At 39.9% G+C, this 20818-nt stretch overlaps 1 protein-coding gene across 1 annotated transcript in view; it reads right to left on the reverse strand.

The window, feature by feature from the left end:
• The window catches only part of rxfp1 (relaxin family peptide receptor 1), a 67857-nt gene extending 63865 nt beyond the window's left edge, over positions 1-3992 (reverse strand). The window contains exon 1 of the mRNA XM_071532562.1: positions 3950-3992. Within this exon, the coding sequence (XP_071388663.1) occupies positions 3950-3992 (43 nt within the window). The remainder of the gene's footprint in view (positions 1-3949) is intronic.
• Positions 3993-20818: the final 16826 nt, after the last annotated feature.

Raw genomic sequence — 20818 nt, forward strand, 5'->3', positions numbered from 1 at the left:
GAGTTATGGCCTATAGGACGTGTTTTGTTAAAAGTCTATTGGTCAATAAAAGCCAAACCATTTGGCCTATCTATAACCTTTATACAGCTTTGAGGAGAGGACCCAAGATTGTCCACACCAAGTTTTGTGTGAATCAGATGAACGGTCTAGGAGGAGTTCAGAAAAAAGTGTTTCTTAAAGAAATAAAAATGGCAAAAAATCCAATATGGTGGACATTGAAAGTGATACATGGATTGGACTCAGCACCTTCCAAAGAATCTATGGACACGTGAATTTTCTCCCTACGACACGCAGTTCAGAAGTTATTGGCCAAAGCAGAAATTTGTTTGTTATAGGGCCACCATCTGGCCATTGTGTGTGGCCAGATGCCTTGCCTGAGTAGTGGGGGACCGTTGGAGCCCACCTGCCAAATATGGCTGCTGTAGGACTTATGGTGTCTGAGCTATAGACACTTTTAGTGGAGAAAAAGAAAAAAAGAATGGTTCCAGCATGTGCTTGGACCCCTAATAACCTTCATTAGTAAAGCACCTTTCATACACAGCATGCAGATCAAAGTGCTTTAAGAACCCTTCACCCATGGTTTTGATGGATCTTTCCTCCTGAAGACCTCCATGAGTGAAATGTAATGCCTTTTATTAGGGGTCCAAACACGTAGTGCTGGAACCGCTATTTTGACAAAAGCATTTTAAGCTGTACCACTAGTGGGCACTACAAATGCAAAAAGTTCATATCTCATAATTGACTGCGTAGATTTTTATGAAAATTTGTTCTAGGATGATGTCCAAGTTGATCCATGAAATTTGGTCATTACTGATGAAAGTGGGCGTGGCTTATTGCATAATAACCAAATCGGCTGAAGTGAGATAAATCTTTCGTACACTGGTACCTACCCCCGATTCTGACGTCACCCCCCTCTGTTTATAACAAAAACTGACTGTGATCCCACAGTGTTGTCCTCCTAAACCGTACATTACATGAAAAAGAACATGATTTTTGAAATCGTAATACCTTAATTAGTAAACAGCCCAAAAATTATAATGACATATTGAAAACTGAGTGCACGGTAGATGGAAATGTGCAGCTGCAAATAGTTTGATAAATTGACAATGTGATATGTTCAAGATAGTTTGATCAATCTCATCAAACTAAATACAAATGATGTCTGGACTGTCAAGATGATGTCTGTAAAGCCATGTGTAAATTGATTAATGTGGCACGCTAGTACAGTTATAATATTCTTTCTGAGGCTTTCAATATGGGTTGGACTAGCACCTGTGACCTATCACTTCTCCGCTTTGTTTTGTTTCTCCACTGTGGCACACTACAGTAGAAGTTGTTAGAGTGGTAAAGCTCAGGTTGTTGGACCACAAGGTTGTGAGTTCAAGTCCCTGATGGACTTTGACCATTTTGAAGTTTCATGAAAAGTAAATCCAACACTAAATCACACAGTGCAGAAAACTCAAAGCAGGTGTTTGACATCATCTGTCAATGGCAAAATACCTGAATGTCATCACTGATTGGGGTGTAGCCAGACGTTTCAACCCACAGAGAGCAGTGCAGCAGCAGTTTTCTGGCCCATGTGACTTAGTATTCTTTTATTCGTTAATGGAGAGCACTACACTCACCGCGCACTTTATTAGGAACACCTGTACACCTGCTTATCCATGCAATTATCCATTCAGCCAATCATGTGGCAGCACTGCAATGCATAAGATCATGCAGATACAGGTCAGCAGCTTCAGTTAATGTTCACATCAAACATCAGAATGGGTAAAAAATGTTATCTCAGTGACTTTGACTGTGGTATGGTTGTTGGTGCCAGACGGGCTGGTTTGAGTATTTCTGAAACTGATGATCTCCTGGGATTTTCACACACAACAGTCTCTAGAGTTTACACAGAATGGTGCGAAAAACAAAAAACATTCAGTGAGCGGCAATTCTGCGGACGGAAACGGTCAGAGGAGAATGACCAGACTGGTTGGAGCTGACAGAAAGGCTTCAGTAACTCAAGATAAACCACTCTTTACAACTGTGGTGAGCAGAAAAGCATCTCAGAATGCACAACACGTCGAACCTTGAGGCGGATGTCACTTTGGTAGCCGGTTGACATTGAGCTGAAAGCTGATACCTACCCAGTATTAGTATGGTGTTCCTAATAAAGTGCTCGGTGAGTGTACAATGTTCTGATAAGTGATTAGCACTGTCAGTCTGTCAAACATAGGTTGCAGTATCACACTACTTCTCCCTTTAGTTAGTTTCTCCTCACTAAACCTGTAACAGGTGTTTGGCTCACTAGGTAAAGCATCAGCCTTTCATGTGGAAGGTTGTGGGATCAAATCCAGACTTGCCCTTTCCAAAGTCGTTAGTCATCAAGGACAAGTAATAGAACGTTTAGTCATGAACAACTCCAGCAATGTGGTTGCTATGAAATGGTTAACTTGACAGAAGTCACTGGCCAACACAAAAGCCGGTGTTAGACTGCATGTTCGATCTTCACAACATGTCAGTTTTTGTGTGTTTTCTACCTTCTGTAATGTTTTGTCTATCTGTCTGTCTATCTGTCCAATTGTGCTTGGATCCTGCAATCGCCGCTTGTGGCTATATTTTAATTAGTTAATTATCTGCATTTAATCAACCAGGTTTGTGAACCCTTCAGAAAACAGGATAGCAAATGGTTCCATTCACAAGATTCTCTTTTTTGAGAAGCTCTTCACATAAAAAAAAACCCAAACAAAGAAAAAAACAACACACTAAGCAGACTCCTACTGCTACCCTTATTTTCCAGTATGTGGTCTTTCTAATGATTTGAAATCCCATTAGTCACCAAAGAATACTTCTAGTGAAGAGCTGAAATGGTTCCCTGCTAAATATCCATGCCGAGTCTATGTTTTCTTTTTTCTTAAAATAAGGCTACCACTGACCAAAACGCTGAATTCTACATTCACACTACAAGATTTTGCATGCACAGTAGGAATATTATGTCTATGCTATCACTTTAGATTTCATGGTTAGAGACTATATGTATGCTATAGGCTATATACCATCTCACAACAGGAATTAAGTGAGCTAACATACGCTGAAAGGTGCTTCCGCTACTGATTACAGTCTGCTCCACCTCCAGATAATTTGAGAGCAATTATGCATTTGGTTATTACAAAGAAGATTGACATTAAATAATAAAGAGGACATACAGTAATTAAAAAAACACAAGTATCTCTGTTACAGTTTTACATTCAAAGGCGTAAGTGATAAGCTGTCTGCTGTAAAACATTAATAAATCAATATCACATGTATCAGAATCAGAATCAGAATCAGAATAACGTTTATTGCCAAGTAAGTTTTCACAGTACAAGGAATTTGCTTTGGCATGGAGGTGCATACAATAAACATAAAAATAATAAAATAAAATAAAAATAATAATAATACAATTAAAAATATAAAATATTTATAAAAAATATAATAAGAAATAAGAAATAAAAATATGTACAAATATATATGTGCAATAGTGAATGAAATGTACACAATATTAGGGTCATCTTCCTGATATTGAGTTGCAGCCCCTTTTTTTGCTAAATCCACATCTCACCTCATCTCCTCCTGTGTGACTGGTAAAGATTTAATAAGGGGAATCACTAAGGGATGATGGCTTTTACCTGCATTCACCTTCATCAGTGTACTTCATGAAAAGACTAAGTGTCCTATTTCGTACATTCAGTGATGGAAACGATGATGGAGGAGTAAAAGGCAACCGTGAAGTTCAAAATCCAGACAGGCACGACGAGGCGAATTGATTGAGGAAGGTAAATTTAGTGTCTACAGTGGTTACAATTCCACTTCAACTTATCACCTCTCTGCGCATAAGCCTCCTTTCAGCAGGTCTACTGGAGCCTATGAGTCATTCATTATGTTCCTTGCCTGGCAAGACTCCATAAATGCAAGCTGAACTTACCCGAGACTCCATAGGCAAGGATCACAGCGACGTAAACTTGCATGGTATTTTTGTAGTTTTTGTTCAAAACGCGAGAATGTGGGATAACGATAGCCGGACTTCGTGCTGGTCCTGTGGGTACCTGTGCGTAAAAATCACCAAAAGTTTGTTCGCATGCGTGCGATTATAAGAGAGCAAGACAGAAAGCGTGCAACTGGAGGAGAGTAGCTACACGAGAACCTGCAGTCCCTCCACCAGGTCGATTCCTTCAGCCACCAGTTGGACAGAAGAGAGAAGAGTCTGAAGTGAATGAATTGCCATCATCTGACGCACAGTAGCAGAGGTGCAGCGCGCGAGGGGGGAGAGGGAGAGGGAGAGAGAGAGAGAGAGAGAGAGAGAGAGAGAGAGAGAGAGAGAGACTGAAGTGAAATTGTCTAGGATATATTGTATATGAGCATTGTCCATGGAATCATATTTATCATATGAACAATTTTTAAAATAGAGTTTTTGTAATTAGGAATTCCTATATTTTGTATTTTGAATTAATATATTGCTATAATTCCTATATGAATCTATATTGCACCTTGTTTTGTCCTGTACTATTGTAATATGTACTATTGTAATATGCTTTGGCACACTCTGATTCCTGCCAATAAAGCTTTTCTCTGAATCTGACATCTGATAGGGAGAGAGGGAGAAAGAGAGAGTGAGAGAGTGAGAGAGTGAGAGGGGGGGGGGGGGCACTGAACAAGAGGGGGGGGGATAACCAGGCTGTAACTGAAAAAAAAAAAAAAGGAACCTGACCTGATTGATGTTGTTGATCCAACGCTCTGCTGCTCTCACTGTAAGCTGCAGAATCCCCAAATTCAGACTAGGGGGCAGTGTGTGAACCCTGTTGCAGCTGGCATGAGAGCCTTGTCCCCCATGGTTGATCTGATTGGGGTCATCCAGTGCAAAACATTGATGCCTCACAGATCTAACAACCCCATTCATTTGTTCATGAATTTTCCATATTCCGCTCGTTCCTACTGAGGGTCAGGTCCCACATGTCACCAAACATTGAGACAGCTTCCATCCACTGAAAGAAATTTAAGCGGTTATGACATGATTATTCCTAAGGTTTCTCTTGTGATTAATTCAGTCACCAGCAGAACTGCATAGGTCCAGAAGCTGTTGTTAGTTATGTTTTTTTTTTCTTCTTGTTACTGTATATAGTATTTGTGTTGACATAGATTTTTTTCTTGGAGGCAGCGGCTTTGGTGTGACAGGCAGGGTGATGCATGCCTGAAATATGATTCCCAGCGGTTAGCTTATCTTATCATCCCTGCGACAGATGAAATAACCCTCTCCATCTGCTTGCATGCACTTTCCTTTAGTTTTAAGAGCTAGGCAGAGGCTTGTTTTTGTGAGAACTAAGTTACATTACATCACATTTTAGTAATTTTACATATTTAGTCATTGTGTAGACTATGGCATCAAGCCTAAGAGTCTGGGAAACTTGAATAACTATATCTTCAAGATCGCAAGCAGCTGAAAATACAAGAATACAGGAATACAAAACAGTAGAATGAGTAAATGAGATTTTAAATTTGATTTGATTTGTCTAAAAAAGGGAATCCTGGTTTCTATCACCAGGGTAATCCCCAAAGCACTCGTATTTAACCTAAAATGCCACTCAAATTATTCATTCACGTTACTGTTGCTTTGACTGTCTCATACACTAGCAATTCTTGTATGCAGGACTCACGCTGGAAGCTTTTTATTTTGGGTCGAACGAGACATGTTTGGAAAATATAGTTCTTTCAGGGGAACAGGTTTTAAAAGTAAAATCCTATTTATATTCATTTTTTCCCTCTGAAAATGAAAACAGATTCATGACGAGAGGTTGTTCATTTCCGTTTTGTTAAATATTTAACTTAAGGGTGAGTTTACAGACCGTATCAACCATGCCACCAGAGACTATTTCGGTTTAAGAATCATAATCAGAAAACACTTTATTTTCAAATTCAATTAAGTACGTGAATTTTCCTTGGTGTTAATGGTGCAGTTATACAGCTCACATTACACTACATGCTCATGCAACTATGCACATATGGTACTAGGGCAGAGAGGATCTCACAAAAAAATGCAAAATACAAACAATCCAATCAACATGTATATCAATTATAGTAAGAGTTTGCAGCATGGTAGGGAATGATGCAAGTAGGAGTAATACGGTATAAAGTGGGATGGGGTTAACAATGTAGGGCAACAATCACATTGCATGAACATAAACATTTTAAAGCTAACTATTTCGTGACATTGTTAAAGGTGAAAATAACACAATGACATTTGGTTTTCAGAATGTTTAATGTGAGTATGTTTTTAGCAGCTAGAGTCTATGCCAAGCCTCAGATTGTCAGATCATTAGATACAAACAACCCCTGTGGGTGCTTGCCAAGTTAGCTTGTGATGTCTTGGCAGCCAATGAATTACTTGAATTACACAACTGACTGCTTTCCTCTAACAGAGCTTGCCATCACTTCATTGTTTTGGTAGGGGGATTACATTTATTTTTAGCCTTTGTTCCTCTGGTATCGAAAAATTACCTTTGGCAGTTGGGTGCATGTGAGAGCTCTAATTTTACTGATTAAAAGTAAAGGATGAAACAAAGGCAGTCAGGGTGGAGGGTGGTAATGTGAGTGGAACCATGTAGGCAACACTTTCTCGTAGCTGAGATCTACATTTTTGCCACAGATCCAGACAAATTCAAGCCAGCCAAAATAGGCTTGAATAAAATAGATTTTCAATATTAAGACTCCAACAACATCTGACAAATGGTGGGAGAAATTGACCATCAGTCACCAGCTACAATGTATTAGCATTAAGGTCCTGAATTTACACTATACACTATGGACCCACCTAATATTGTGTTAAAAAAAATAAGCAAAATTACTGCGTTAAAACAGTGAGATTACTAAAATGAACTAACATTTCACAAACAGAGAGACAGACAGACTAACAAATCTGTACTGTAATTGTGCCCAAATCAGCCGATTTAGGATGTACCCTCTGAGGCTCTCCATGTGCTCCTGCTGGACCATGGCAGGATCGGCATCTTTAAGCAGGGCTTCAGCATTCTGAAAGACACAATTTGAAAACATCCAGTGGCTCACAAACCATGCCACTTATAGCATATACAATATATATAATACATTTAAAAAATTACTTAACAACAAGGCAATTTTAAAATCTGTGCTTTTATAAATACTTTCCATCAGCACAAAAAGGCTGTGGCTTGAGCCATGCTGCTGTTCAGCAACTGGGACTTTCTGTAGGGTCCATCCATCCAGACACTCCCCTGTTGAGGTGCCTCGCTCCTTCATGAAGTTTCTGATTCATAATTAAAAAGACTAACTGTTGTGTTCCATCATTTATATTAGTGCTACTTTCTACCACTAGGCGGCACTGACGTAAAGTAGGTACTAGTTGAGACGCTGTGTATAGACAGATTCAAGATGGCTACTACTGAATGCACGATGCTATGTCGCTACTGAGAATATGTTTTGCTTTGCTGTTAGCCTGTTGAAGTAAACAGCACTTGTTAAGAGTCCGGTGTTTATTCATGAGCCTACACTACACTAACATAAGTGAAAGATGTCATTGGCTTTACTGATTTTACACTATCAATAGGAGTAAATATACCTCCAGTGCAAGAAGAACCGCCGCTCTCTTGCAGAACTTGGCAAGGAGTCCATGATGTAGACCTGCCGCAATTCCACATTTGCAGCAACAAGGAACCAGTGTCCATGTCTGCACACTGGCAGGAAAATCCAGTGATACTCCTCAAAACGCACCTATTCACTCAAACAAAAATTTGTCTTAATAACAGCACAACAACAAGAACATTAAGATCTGCATTGTTGATGACTGTAAAATTATTTTGTTTACCTTTTTGTAATCCCAGACAGTGTACTTGGACTTGTTCCAAAAATTCACAATGGCACACTGAATAACATACACTTGCTTGGTGGATTCTTGTATGTAGGCATGTATTATCTACATGTGATATAAAAAAAACCCTCATATACAATTTCATCAGTATTTAATTGTAGCTTGTGTGACGGCCCCTGCCTGCTTGTGTATTGTGTCAGTTACTGTCTACCATTGCAGTAGCTGTTTGCAGGAGCTGATTGGTAGTGTCCATCCAGATCTGGAGCACCTGGGCCCAGTGCTCTGCAGGATATAAAAGTCCCAGCTTCCAGCGGGGCTCTCTCTCTTCCCTGCCAGCGCCTGCACCCTTTTGTTTTGCTTTGCCTTTATTTTGCTTTTACTCCACAACACCCTACACCACACTGTCCACACACATCCACATGAACACTACTGATGCCATTGACTAACACACCTCATATCCAAAGTAGAGATGCACCAATCGATCGGCCGGTGACCGGAATCGGCCGGTTTTCAGCTGATCGGCCATGACCAGTGACCGGCAGATCAGTCTCATTTATCCGATTCTGTGCCGGTCAAATTTAAGACAGCGGTAAAAACTCCGCTGTAATAGTCCATACATCCATACTGATCTCCGTTCCAGCGCGTCCCATCTGCTCTCTCCGCTGCTGTCTCCACCGTGCTCACGGGCCGCATTGATCCACCCGATCCTGCCGAAAAACCCGTTCGCCGGGCATCTCGGTCGGATCACCGGGAACAAATCAGCGCCAAGCTAACAGCCTTGGCCGGCAACATGCAGCCGGGAGCATCGGCCGATGCGCCGAAACCACCATACTCTGTGTGTCTCTCTCTCCGCCGACAGAACAGAGGGCTGTTAGATGGACTGAGCTTGCGCATATGCATGGAAATAAACGGCGATTTTACTTTTCAAGCTTCAGTTTATCACATGCATGATATTGGTCAGCCTGCTTACTGTGTGGAAGAAACGAGCTACCTCCCGATCTCAGCGGAGTCAAAACAAAAAGTTATTTTTTTTTCACCACAAGATGGCACTATGGCTGGGCTCCATGGATAACCTTTTGATGTAAATAAATGACATTAGGTGTGTTGTTATATAGATCTGTTGCACCAGTTTTCTTTTGGGAAAGTATAAAGAGGGATATACTGCAATTCATTTTCGTTTGGATTTTATTTGTACAAAAAAGCTCTGTCCAGTAACCTGGAGCACGTTTTTATTTTGAGATTTGTTTGAGTGAGAGTGAGAGAAGGTCCTGTAACCTGGTGCAGTTTTGGAGAAAATGTAAGTTATTAATAGTCAATGTTTTATTATGAACATACAATTGAATTTTAATTTTCCATTAAAGAAAAGTTACAAAAATGTTTGTGTATGCTGTCAATTATAGTTCTTAGAAAGAAAATCGGAATTGGCCAAAATCGGAATCGGCAGGTCAGACTTTTAAAAAATCGGAAATCGGAATCGGCCAAGAAAATTGCAATCGGTGCATCTCTAATCCAAAGTTACCCAGTTTATTTTCTTTAGTACAATAAATAATTTGTATTTATTGGCAGTCGGTGTCTTTTCCTGATTTTGTCATGGCCTAACAGGCCGGGTTACAAGTACAACAGATACCAGCAAGCTATATAATCTGACTCACGCTGAAGACCACAAGTAATGGGTAAAAGGTTGAATATTTTGAAATGAACCATTCATGCAAGGTACAGTGACACTGCTTTACAATTAAATGTGTGATAAATACCATTTGATAACAATAACAAAACTAAAACAAATTTTATACTCACATTATCATTGAGCCATGCTCCTGGTTGGAGGGACTTGAGGTCATCTTGGTGTAGAGTGATTCCTCCAGCACTAAAGCCAGCACAATGTGATGGTATCTCTGTAGATTCAGTGGGCACAAGGAAAGGAAGCAATGCGTCCACCTCAGGGGGGTCATCACAACGAGGTCTTTTGGCTGGAATTATCAGATTGATAATATTTACTTTACGGTATTTGGGAAATAAAGATGATTCCCGAGTTTCTGAGTTGGTAAACCATTCCTTCCATCATAATGACCAGTTTAATGTAACGTTGAGTTTTATTTGGTAGTTAAACAATCGGAAGAAAATGGTAAAATTAGGCTGTTTATTCAATTAACACAAAGTTGCTGTGCACCAAGTGTTTTCTGAATTTCATAATACACAGAACACTACCTTGTTTGTAGTGTCCATGTCTGCTAGCTTTTCGCAAGGATATTGACATGTAGTTCATGTCAATATCCTTAATGAATCTGATGCTACTTTCAATCAAAAGCGTTCTGAGCTTCTGATGTGCACTGGAATACAGGGACAGATATTCAGTTTTCTGGGTCTAAACTATTGTTATGCAATGTGAACTAAGTTACATTTTGCATTCATAATAGATTGTTATTTTTGTTCACCTTTATTTTTAAAAGTGAAGTTTCTCTGTCTGTTTGGTCTTCCCCATCTGTTCTTCACTGGTGTGATTTTGAGCGTCACCTTCATGTCATCAGAATTATTCATTAAAGAAAGGCCCTCTTGTCTCTTTGGCTCACTTTCTGTCCAGGAGCATTCATTTGCCACCATCATGACATCACCATCAACTACATGTGCAGCATCTCTCTCTGACTCCAACCTCTCCAAGCTAGTTGTTTCAGACATTTGGTCAATTTCAAGTAATGCCACCTTCCTGTTTAGCTTCCAGCTGTGCAGCAGTTGTTTCAGAATCTGGAACATTTCCTCTCTTTACGCCCTGAGCTTGCTATCAGAGTTGTTACCTCAATAGCCACAGAACGGACTGCATTAAATTGGTCATTCCCACTGAGCTTCCCACCGTGTTCAGGTGGCTTCAGTGTGGTTTGAAGGGAATCTGAAAGGTGATTTCCAACCTCCACTTCAGGTTGGCCACCAACTCTATGCCATCTTGGATGAAACAATGATGGGTCATTAAGGGACACATTTTCATATTTCCGGCAGGAAATAATGTGGGCACATGGAAGACCAAATGACACTGACAGTTTACAAGAGCATCCTTTCATGTCTTTGTCCACAGTTTATGTCTTCTGTCTACCCTGACTTCTCCAGTAAACACTGTAGTCTTTGTCATTCTTTCCGATGCTGATTTGACTGCTGTCTGATTTTTGTATCTCTTCAGCTACTATTTTGAAACCTCTGTCAGTAAGGATTTTGGATAAATCCATTGCCATCTGGCTGTCACAGTGAGTGTCCAAAAACTGATACATGGACACGGTTGAATCCTGGAAACTCTTCTCACATTCTTGCCTGTCTATGAATCTGATCAGTTCAGTAAGGCTTTCAGACACAGAAAGATTTGGTTCAAGAAACATCTTCAGTTTTTGGAAATGGCTTTCGATCCGTTATTTCCCATGGTGGGCAAGTCCTTTCTAAAGACATGTGCCCACATTTCTCTTTGGGCATCCCACTTGGTCAGAAAATATTCCACAAATTTATTGTCTAGGCATTGCTCTTTAAGCTTCTGTATGCTTGAGTCATATTTTGGTAGTGTTTCACTGTACAGTATTGAGTAGAGTGTGGACAGAAGACTTTTCTTTCGTTCTCTGGTCAGAAGAAGCTCTGCAACTTTCTTTTTCCAATGCTTAATGACCTGAAATGAGCATAAAAGTACTTTTGCTTCCACAAAGTTCTCTTGCAGACCTTTAATTTCTGTGGCATCTTTGTCGACAAAGAACATTCTGATGTTCCGCCGGCTTGTATTTCTTTGTTTGAACAAAGAGCAGACCTTAGAAAGATACTGTTTGGTCTCATGCCGTAAGAATGCGTTATGCAACATGTTCAACTGCTAAACATTGGAGGACATAACCCACTTGTTTTGTATGTAGAGTTTACAAATACAATGTCAGGGTTCCTCTCAAATGCACAACACATTTTCGGGGACTGAATAAACAGCATTTCTGCTGTGTATCCTTTGTCTTTCAAGTTTTTGACAATATTCACTATCATTCAGCTTCACTTTGGTCAGTTTGTGCACTTTTTTTAACTTGCTGTTTGATGTTATGTATGTCTTTAAGCTTGAGGTGCTTTCCATGACTATGGAAAAAGACAAAGCCATTCAGGGTGGATGAACTGACCTATATATGCATAACATGCAACAAAATTGTAAAAAAATTACATCATAATATTTTCTTTCTAGTCTCAAAAAATGTACTTATGTTACCTAACTCACCTTCAACTGTACCAGCCTTTCAATTTCTGCTCTTTCCTCTGCATTTGGGCGCCTGTTTTTTGGATATTTGTGAAAAGGCAGATGAGATATAGGATGGTTGTGTGCATCTGCCACTCTTGTGAGACAGAGTTTCCCCTCCTTCCGGTCATATCGAAGCTGAATGGCCATGGAACACCCCATCCACAGATAATGCTGGAATGGCCTCACATGTTTGCCTATAGTCAAATAACACAGACATGAGACACTTCAAAATAGTGTACTATCTTTAATTGACCTATCATGTTTAGCTAATTCTAATTATATTAAAACCTCAACAATTACTTTGATAGTCATGTTGAATTAATGTAATCTCACAATAGATGAGTCTCAGAGGACACAGTCTCCTAAAATTCAAAACCATTGTTTTTGTTTGGTTTTACTTACTTTTACTCTCTCTCTTTGTCCCAAAGTGAACACAGGAATATGTTATTCTGGAGTAAACAATCCTTTCTTGGAGTTCTTTGTTGCTGTCAATAAGCTTTTCTGATCTTTCTACATGAATTGGATGATATCCGTCTCCAAACGTCAATGGCCTTCTCTGCCTCAGCAAAACTGTTAAAAGTTTGGCCTTTCTTTATACTGTCTATCTTGTCTGCCTAATAAGGGAATAATAACAGGTTGGATATTAATTAAAAAGTTTACTTAGACACTTGATGAAATAAAAAGTAAAGTCCCATTGGTGTACTTACCACTGATTGTCTTTGAAGTAGAGGTCGACCGATAGTGGATTTTTAAAGGCCGATATAATAACGATAGTTTGGAGCAGGAAAAAGCTGATAGCCGATTAATCTGCCGATATCCCCACCCCCACCCTGTGAAAAATAATTTGACACTGTCGGAAATGAACAATCTTTGACTTTATTAGAAACTGGATAACTGTTGAACTGAACATCTAAGTCAAAGTAATAAATACCTAAATAAATCTGGATCACTGAACATCAATATCAAAGTAATAAATACCTAAATAAATACATCCATCCTTTCAGATAAAGTTAAGTTTCCTGAAGTTAGAAACAAATGGTTATTATCATCACAGAAGCTTTCTAGGTAATTAGGCCTATATTTGGGGAAAAAATGCAAAAACACTATATAATTCAGCAGACACAACTCAAGTAGCATCAAAGAAGCTACCATAATAATCTTATTTAAAAAGTGAATTACCCCTTTATCACCGCGACATCAGTCAGAGTTTGTGGTGTTGTCATGCATGACGTGCTTTACTTCCGCAGTAACGTTAGCCTAGTCGGCTACTTTTGCATACGTCGTTTTTAATAAACCAGTTTTTTGTCACTCCGAATTTAATCATTATTAAGAGAATATGGACTTCCGGCTGAGCGATGTAGAGGGAGGACGCAGATGGTATTTGCTCCCCATTTTTCATGATAGACTTCTTTGTTTACGCCATTTTTTTCAACTTTATTTGCAGTATATACATTTTCTAACATAAAGAGAGAATAAAGTTGCACAAAAATGAATAAGAGCGCACGGGCAGGAAAAAACCAAACGCAATTGACTGAAGCTTTCTCTACCCCCGGACACGAGGCTAAGAAGATGGCGGCGTTGGCTGTTCCTACACAGCTAACACTGGAAATGCTGGTCAAGGAACTCGAGAAATCAAGGAAAAGTTTGACAGAAGAATTCAGCGCATCTCTACCTGCAGCTATGGCCCTGATTCATTCTTCACTTGAATCTATAACCAACACTGTGGCAACTCATACTCCTACCATTTCGGGGATTAAAGACACTCTTTCCACCCACTCTGATGATATCGTCAGCCTGCAGCAAGACGTTACAACGTTGAAGTCCAAGCTAGCCTCCATGTCAGAGGAGAATACAACTTTGCAAGCCACAGTGGAGGACTTGATTTCATGCTCCAAGCGTCAAAACCTCTGTGTTGTGGGTCTTCCCGAAGGTATAGAAGGTAGAAACCCAAGGCAGTTTATGGCTGAGTTATTCAAGGAAGTGGCTGGGGAGGTCTTGTCTAGCTCCACTCCAGAACTCGACTGAGCACACCGCAGCCTGAGACCTAAGCCCAGTCAGGGCTCCCGGCCAGTAATTGTCTGTTTCCCCTGCTACATTGAGAAGGAACAAACTGGGTCAAGGAACACCGGGAAATGTCTTACCGAGGACACAGCATCAAATTCTATGAGGATTTTAGTGCCGCTGTTGCAAAGACGAGAGCCGCCTTCAACAATGTCAAATCCTTGCTTTTCTAGAAGGGAGCGCGGTTCGGCATGGTCTACCCCGCCCGGCTGCGCGTCACCTATAACAGCGTGGATCGCCTATTTGAATCTCCAGAGCAGGCCGAACGCTAAGAATGCATTCATAAATCTTAAGGGACTGACGCTGCTGTACGTTGCTGATACGGTTCTCATTTTAGTTCACTAGACATAGTTGGCTAATGTCTTCGATTTGTTTTTGATACAGATTCAATATGGCACCAGCTGTTTTACATACGAGTGTCAATCTCCTCAGGCCACTAATAACTGGAGGGCTTTTGAATCTATTAGTTTTGTATTTATGTTCAAGGGTTAACAGCCTGTTTCATTACGGGCGTCCGTAATCTCCTTTGATGTATGTTTTAGTAGTCTCGGACACATACATAGACTTGAAATACAAGGCGACGCTGGCTATTTTATTTTCCAAGAATGTTTCTGTGTTTAGGCTTACTATTTTTTCCAGTTTTTATTTTTGGGGGGACTAAGCATTGAAGATGGCTTTCCCAGGCCGGATGGACGATTTATTTAACCTCACTACTGGACTATTCTCCAAATCCACCGCTTGTGGATTAGAGATGGCTACAAGAGACTTTCATTCACGGACAGATTTATTAGACTTTCTGGTTGGATATTTTACTTTCACAGCCCGTTTGGACATTTTGGTGGACAATATATCATGCGCTTCTTCCTGTGAACAGGGGCTCACACAACGAAATGGCATGGATCTTAAGGTGAGACACTTTTTTTTTTTTTTTTTTTCTCTCTCTAACACGTAGTTTCCTGGTTGGATCGCTTGGTCAAACTGTGGGCTGTCTAGCACTGCCCTCTGCTGGTGGCCATGTTACACAGTCACCTTCAGATTTTTCCTGTACCAATGATTAAATCCTTATGTTGGGATTTTATCGTTGTTAGTTGCTTGTTATAAAATCACAATGGTTCTAGTGGCGTGTATTTTAATATTTTGGGGACAGATGCCACTGCGTGGTCAACTGGTTGTGCAAAATGTATATCTTGCTACTCACCTTGTTAACCGCAATGTTGAGCTTAGGATGTCCTTTTTTGTTGTATTTCTTGTTTTCGTTGGATTTGAAGAGGTTTGTTTTGTTTGTTTAGATTTGTTAGGGGAATGCTTTGGGTGTTTTTATAAGGGAGGGTCTTTATTTTTCTTACTTAGTTCTATTGGTGTATGTGATGCTTATCCACTATGCTTGTCATCCTACATATTGATTTTGATTAATGGCTAACCAGAATGTAGGTCAGAGAGGGTCGGTAGGCTCTATTAGGTTTACCAGCTGGAACGACAGGGGAATGGGAGGGCCAATCAAGCAATCTAGAGTATTTTCACATCTGAAGAGTTTGAATACTGATATTGCTTTTCTCCAAGAAACACATCTACGTGTGAATGATCATACAAGGCTGCGTAAACATTGGGTGGGGCAGGTCTTCCATTCAAATTTTAATACTAAAGCCAGGGGTACGGCTATAATAATACACAAATGGATTCAATTCTCTGCTGAGCGAACAATATCAGATCCTGGGGGGCGTTATATTATAGTCAAGGGTACGTTACATCAGACTCCAGTGGTGTTGGTCAATGTCTATGCCCCAAATTGGAGGACAATATTTTATCTATACTATACTCAATTATTATACTCAATGGTATAATTCAGGTATACATAGCTTAGGAGACATTATGAATGATACTGGTTTAAGAAGGTTTCAGGATTTGAGGGAAACATACAAATTATCATCCAACTCCTTTTTTTCTATATTTACAATTACGTTCTGCTATACGGGCTGCAAGTATTTTGAGTGACAGGCAACCTATTACTCATCCAATAATGGATTTAATTAAGAAACTATCAGGATTATTTAAAGGACATGTCTCTTTAATTTATAACACATTGTTAGAACATACACAGACGTCATTAGCAATAATAACAATATGGAATAAAGACTGCTCTGAATCATCTATAGACTGGGCCCGAGTTTGGAAGAATGCCTCGCATTCTTCACAAAATCCAAATCATAAACTAACAAACCTGAACTTCATATATCAAACTTATTTGACACCAAAGCGGTGTTTTAGGATGAATATAACTACTTCTCCAAACTGTACCCTATGTGATTTGAATCAAATGGGGACATTTTTACATATCATGTGGGAGTGTCCATCAGTTAGAAGTTTTTGGGAACAAATAACAAAACGTCTCTCTGAAACACTTGGTTTAGAGATCGACCGCTCCCCAGAATGTATGCTCTTGAATGATGATTCCGGGCAGAATTTTAACCATACTCAAAGACAGCTGTGGCTATCAGTATGCACTGTTGCTAAAAAGATGTTGGTGGTTAGGTGGCAACCACCGCACACTCTTTCTATTCATCAGTGGAATCACTCTTTAACAGAGATTTTATCTATGGAGCTCTCTGTTGCTAGGATGAATGGGGCAGGCCAGGTTGTACTCAAGGCTAGGAAGGAGGCACTCAACACAGCTAGAACCATGATATAATTTTTTATTTTGTTTCCTTATTTATTTTGCAACGTACTGTTATGGAATTTAGAGAAAGACCCATGGGGATGGGGTAGGTCAGGGTTAAGGAGCGACCAAAGGTGCAGGTGTATGCTTTCTGTTAATTTTCTGTATCTTGTACTGTCTTAGTTATAATTGCATGGCTTTAGTGCAACTAAAATGTTAAGTTATGAATTTGTTACGGGGGAAAAAAATAAAAAATAAAAATGTATATATTTTATTTGCTTTTTTATTTCCTGAACCTTGTCATTGACCCAAAGTTAGATAGATCGCATCCCAAAATATTAACCCCATTGGGCATGGCTCGAGTATTTTCCACACTTATGAATCAGATAGGTTGTAGAATTTTGTGATTATATTTCAAAAAGCATAGATGTTTTTATTGAAAATAATAAGTCAGAATCAACCTCCCCCTCCCTTTTATGGGAAACTTTTAAGGCAGTGATGTGGAGAGAGATTATTTTGTACAATGCTCACTCTAAAAAACAAAGGACACAAAAGCAGCAGGACCTGATCGATGCAATTAGTGAATTAGATAGGCACTACTCGAGTTCTCCCACTCCCAAACTGTACACTAAGATGCTTAAGCTTCAAACCATATTTAATTTGCTCTCCACTAACAGGGCTGAATATCTTCTTAGACGGACAAAAGGGACTTACTATGAGTATGGTGATAAGACTAGCCGCCTTCTAGCATTGCAGCTTAAATGCCAGTCAGCCTCTCAGTTCATCACTCAGGTTTTTGACTCTTCTCATTCCCACACTACAAACCCAATTGAAATAAATAATGCCTTTGCCACGTTCTACTCCAACCTTTACACATCTGAACCTCCTACTGACAGTACAGCCATGGGACCTTTTTTTCATAATTTGAATGTCCCTAATATTGATTCTACCACACAAAAGAAATTGGACAGTCCTCTGTGTCTAGAGGAGATAACCAGCAGTCTTAAGGGTATGCAGAGCAACAAGGCGCCAGGTCCAGACGGCTTTCCTATTGATTTCTACAAGAAGTTCTCAGACCAGTTAGCTCCCCTTTTATTAGATATGTTTAATGATTCCCTGAAGAACGGAACTCTTCCCCCAACACTAATGCAAGCCTCAATCTCCCTTATTCTCAAAAAAGGCAAAGAACCAGAGGATTGCAGTAGCTGGAGACCTATAAGTCTTCTAAATGCAGATGTCAAACTTCTTGCCAAGGTTCTGGCATGCCGTCTGGACCCATGCCTGCCAGATATTATTTCTGAGGACGAAACCGGATTCATCAGTGGTCGGCAACTTTCGTCTAATATTTGATGATTACTCAATATTGTGCTTTCTCCTACTGTCTTGCTAGATGCTGAAATGGTTGTCTCCCTAGATGCAGGGACGGCTTTTGATCGGGTGGAGGGGGATTATTTATTTTTTGTTCTTAATAAGTTTGGTTTTGGATCTAAGTTTATTTTGTGGATACAACTCTTGTATACTACCCCTACTGCCAGTGTAAAAACTAATTCTCTTTAACGAGAGGTACCCGTCAAGGGTGCCCGATCTCCCCCTTGCTGTTTGCTTTAGCAATAGAGCCCCTTTCCATTGCTCTTAGGTCCTCACCACTCCTCACAGGTATCCATAGGACGGGGTTGGAACACCGGGTCTCCCTGTATGCTGATGACCTGTTGCTTTATGTCACAGATCCAGTTAATTGTATTGGTGACATTTTGCAAATCCTAAATACCTTTGGGTCATTCTCGGGCATTTATTATATCTTCTGGGACTCCCTCTCTTTCTGTGACAGCTGGATAGCTGGGAGGGAGAACTTGGGCTTGACCTTACGGATGAATGGTGGGAGACAGCTCTCAATAGGGTAAACTCTACGTCTTCATGTGCTCGCCTAACTTTGATTCAGTTCAAGGTCTTACACAGAATACATTTCACCAAAGCCAAACTCTGTAAACTGTTTCCTGGTACGAGTGATACATGTGATAGGTGCTCTTCATCAATTGCTGATCATACTCACATGTTTTACTCCTATTCAAAATTAGCTGGTTTTGGTCTGTCTTTTTTGATACTTTGTCTAAAGCTCTCAATATTACACTTGAACCCAGTCCTTTAATTGCTATCTTCGGTGTGCCCAAGGAATTGACTGGTCTGACTAAAAGAGAGAGTGGTGTCATAGACTTTGCTTCGCTTATAGCACGTAGACGCATATTACTTCAGTGGAAATGTCCAACCCTACCCTCTGCATCTTCCTGGTTGGAAGATTTGATGTCTTTTCTTCATTTAGAAATTCGAGAGAGCAGAGACTCTTCGCTAGTTAGCAAAATTACTGTATGCATTCATCATTGCTGGCTAGCTAACTATTGCTAAATTAAATAGTATATTCAACTTGGCTAACCGAGCCATTCCGCCGAATGGGTGCCATTTCCGTCCCCAGGACATTATATATGCATGAAAATTAACTGTAAAATACATTTTATTATTAAGCAAAGTGTCCTGCACATTGATCTAATTACAAAGTTAAGATATATAATTTAAAACATTAATAAAAACTACCTAGAACACTGAAAAAATAGCATTTGTTACCTGTCCCCGCGCTCTAACACTACACGTTGCCATGAAATATGATTAAAATCCTTCAGAAATCGTAATTTTTTGCATTGTTGTGTGACTCCATATCCCATCTTTGCTTTAAATATTTTTTTTTTATAAGAAATCCATAATATTTTAGTTAAAATACACATTTTAGTCGTGTCCCCAGGTTTTCATTCAGTCTTGTTACCCTAACACATTCCCCCCTCTGAGAAATTTGGTTCTGGTTTATTGATTTATTAGTGTGAATATTAGTCAATATAATACTATTCACCTAATTTTTAAGTTTTACAGTTGAAATTACTGAAGTTGTTGACATTTAAGATCAGTTTTACAATGTGAATACCATACTTGCAGGGAGCCGATCCACCACTAAGTGCTGCAGAAAAGCAGCAGCGATGCTGACCCAGAGAGGAGAGAGAAATATTTAGAGAAGTAACGTGATCACTACAGGAAGGACCTAGAGTCAGGCAGGAAGAAAACCATCAATGACCTCAGTGAGAGAGAAAAGCGCAGACGTCGCAGAAAGTGGAGGGAGACTTACCATAGGATCAAGGACAGAAAAGAAGCAATACAAGACCTCGTCACCCCTCCACACAGCCCCCAGCTATCACCAGTGCAAGCTGTAGATCCACAGCCAAGCACTTCCAGGTCTAGTTTTAGTTTATGAAATGGATCAAGTGTCAAAGAAAATGTGCAAGGGGGGCAATAGGGCATATGTGTGTTTGTTACAATGTAATAACAAAGTGTTATGTAATAACCAAATGTTACAATGTACTTACAAAGTAGCTAATGAAAATAGACATGATTACATTACAGTATAAAATTAACCAAATTCTACTTATCAATTACAATTACAATTTCACATTTGGCAGACGCTTTTATCCAAAGCGACTTACACATGAGATTTGCATACAACACAAGCAAGTTTCTAGATAGGAGAGAACAACGAGAGTAAGTGCTATAGAACTAAGTTCTGGTCCAACAGGACAAAGGTGCTACGAGACAGTGCAACAAGCTAAGTTCTGGTCCAACAGGACATAGGTGCTACGAGGGAGTGCTACAAGGTAGTGCTATGAGGTAATGCGTAGAGTGCATCAATTTTTTTTTTATTTTTTTTTTTATGAAAGGAGGTATTCGCTAAAGAGCTGGGTCTTTAGCCTTTTCTTAAGGATAGAGAGGGATTCTGCGGATCGAATGGAGTTTGGCAACTCGTTCCACCACCGGGGAACCACAGAAGAGAAGAGTCTGGCTAGAGACTTAGGGCCTTGCTGAGGTGGCAGCACCAGGCGCCGCTCCATGGCAGAGCGTAGTGAGCGGGAGGGAGCGTAGACCTGAATGAGGGAGTTCAGGTAGGTCGGAGCCGTTTTGGTTATTGTTT

Source organism: Centroberyx affinis, unplaced genomic scaffold, assembly GCF_046629955.1.
Source record: "Centroberyx affinis isolate AG114_WGS23_722 - 3 ecotype Tasmania unplaced genomic scaffold, CSIRO-AGI_Caff_v1 ptg000153l_1, whole genome shotgun sequence".
NCBI lineage: Eukaryota > Metazoa > Chordata > Actinopteri > Beryciformes > Berycidae > Centroberyx > Centroberyx affinis.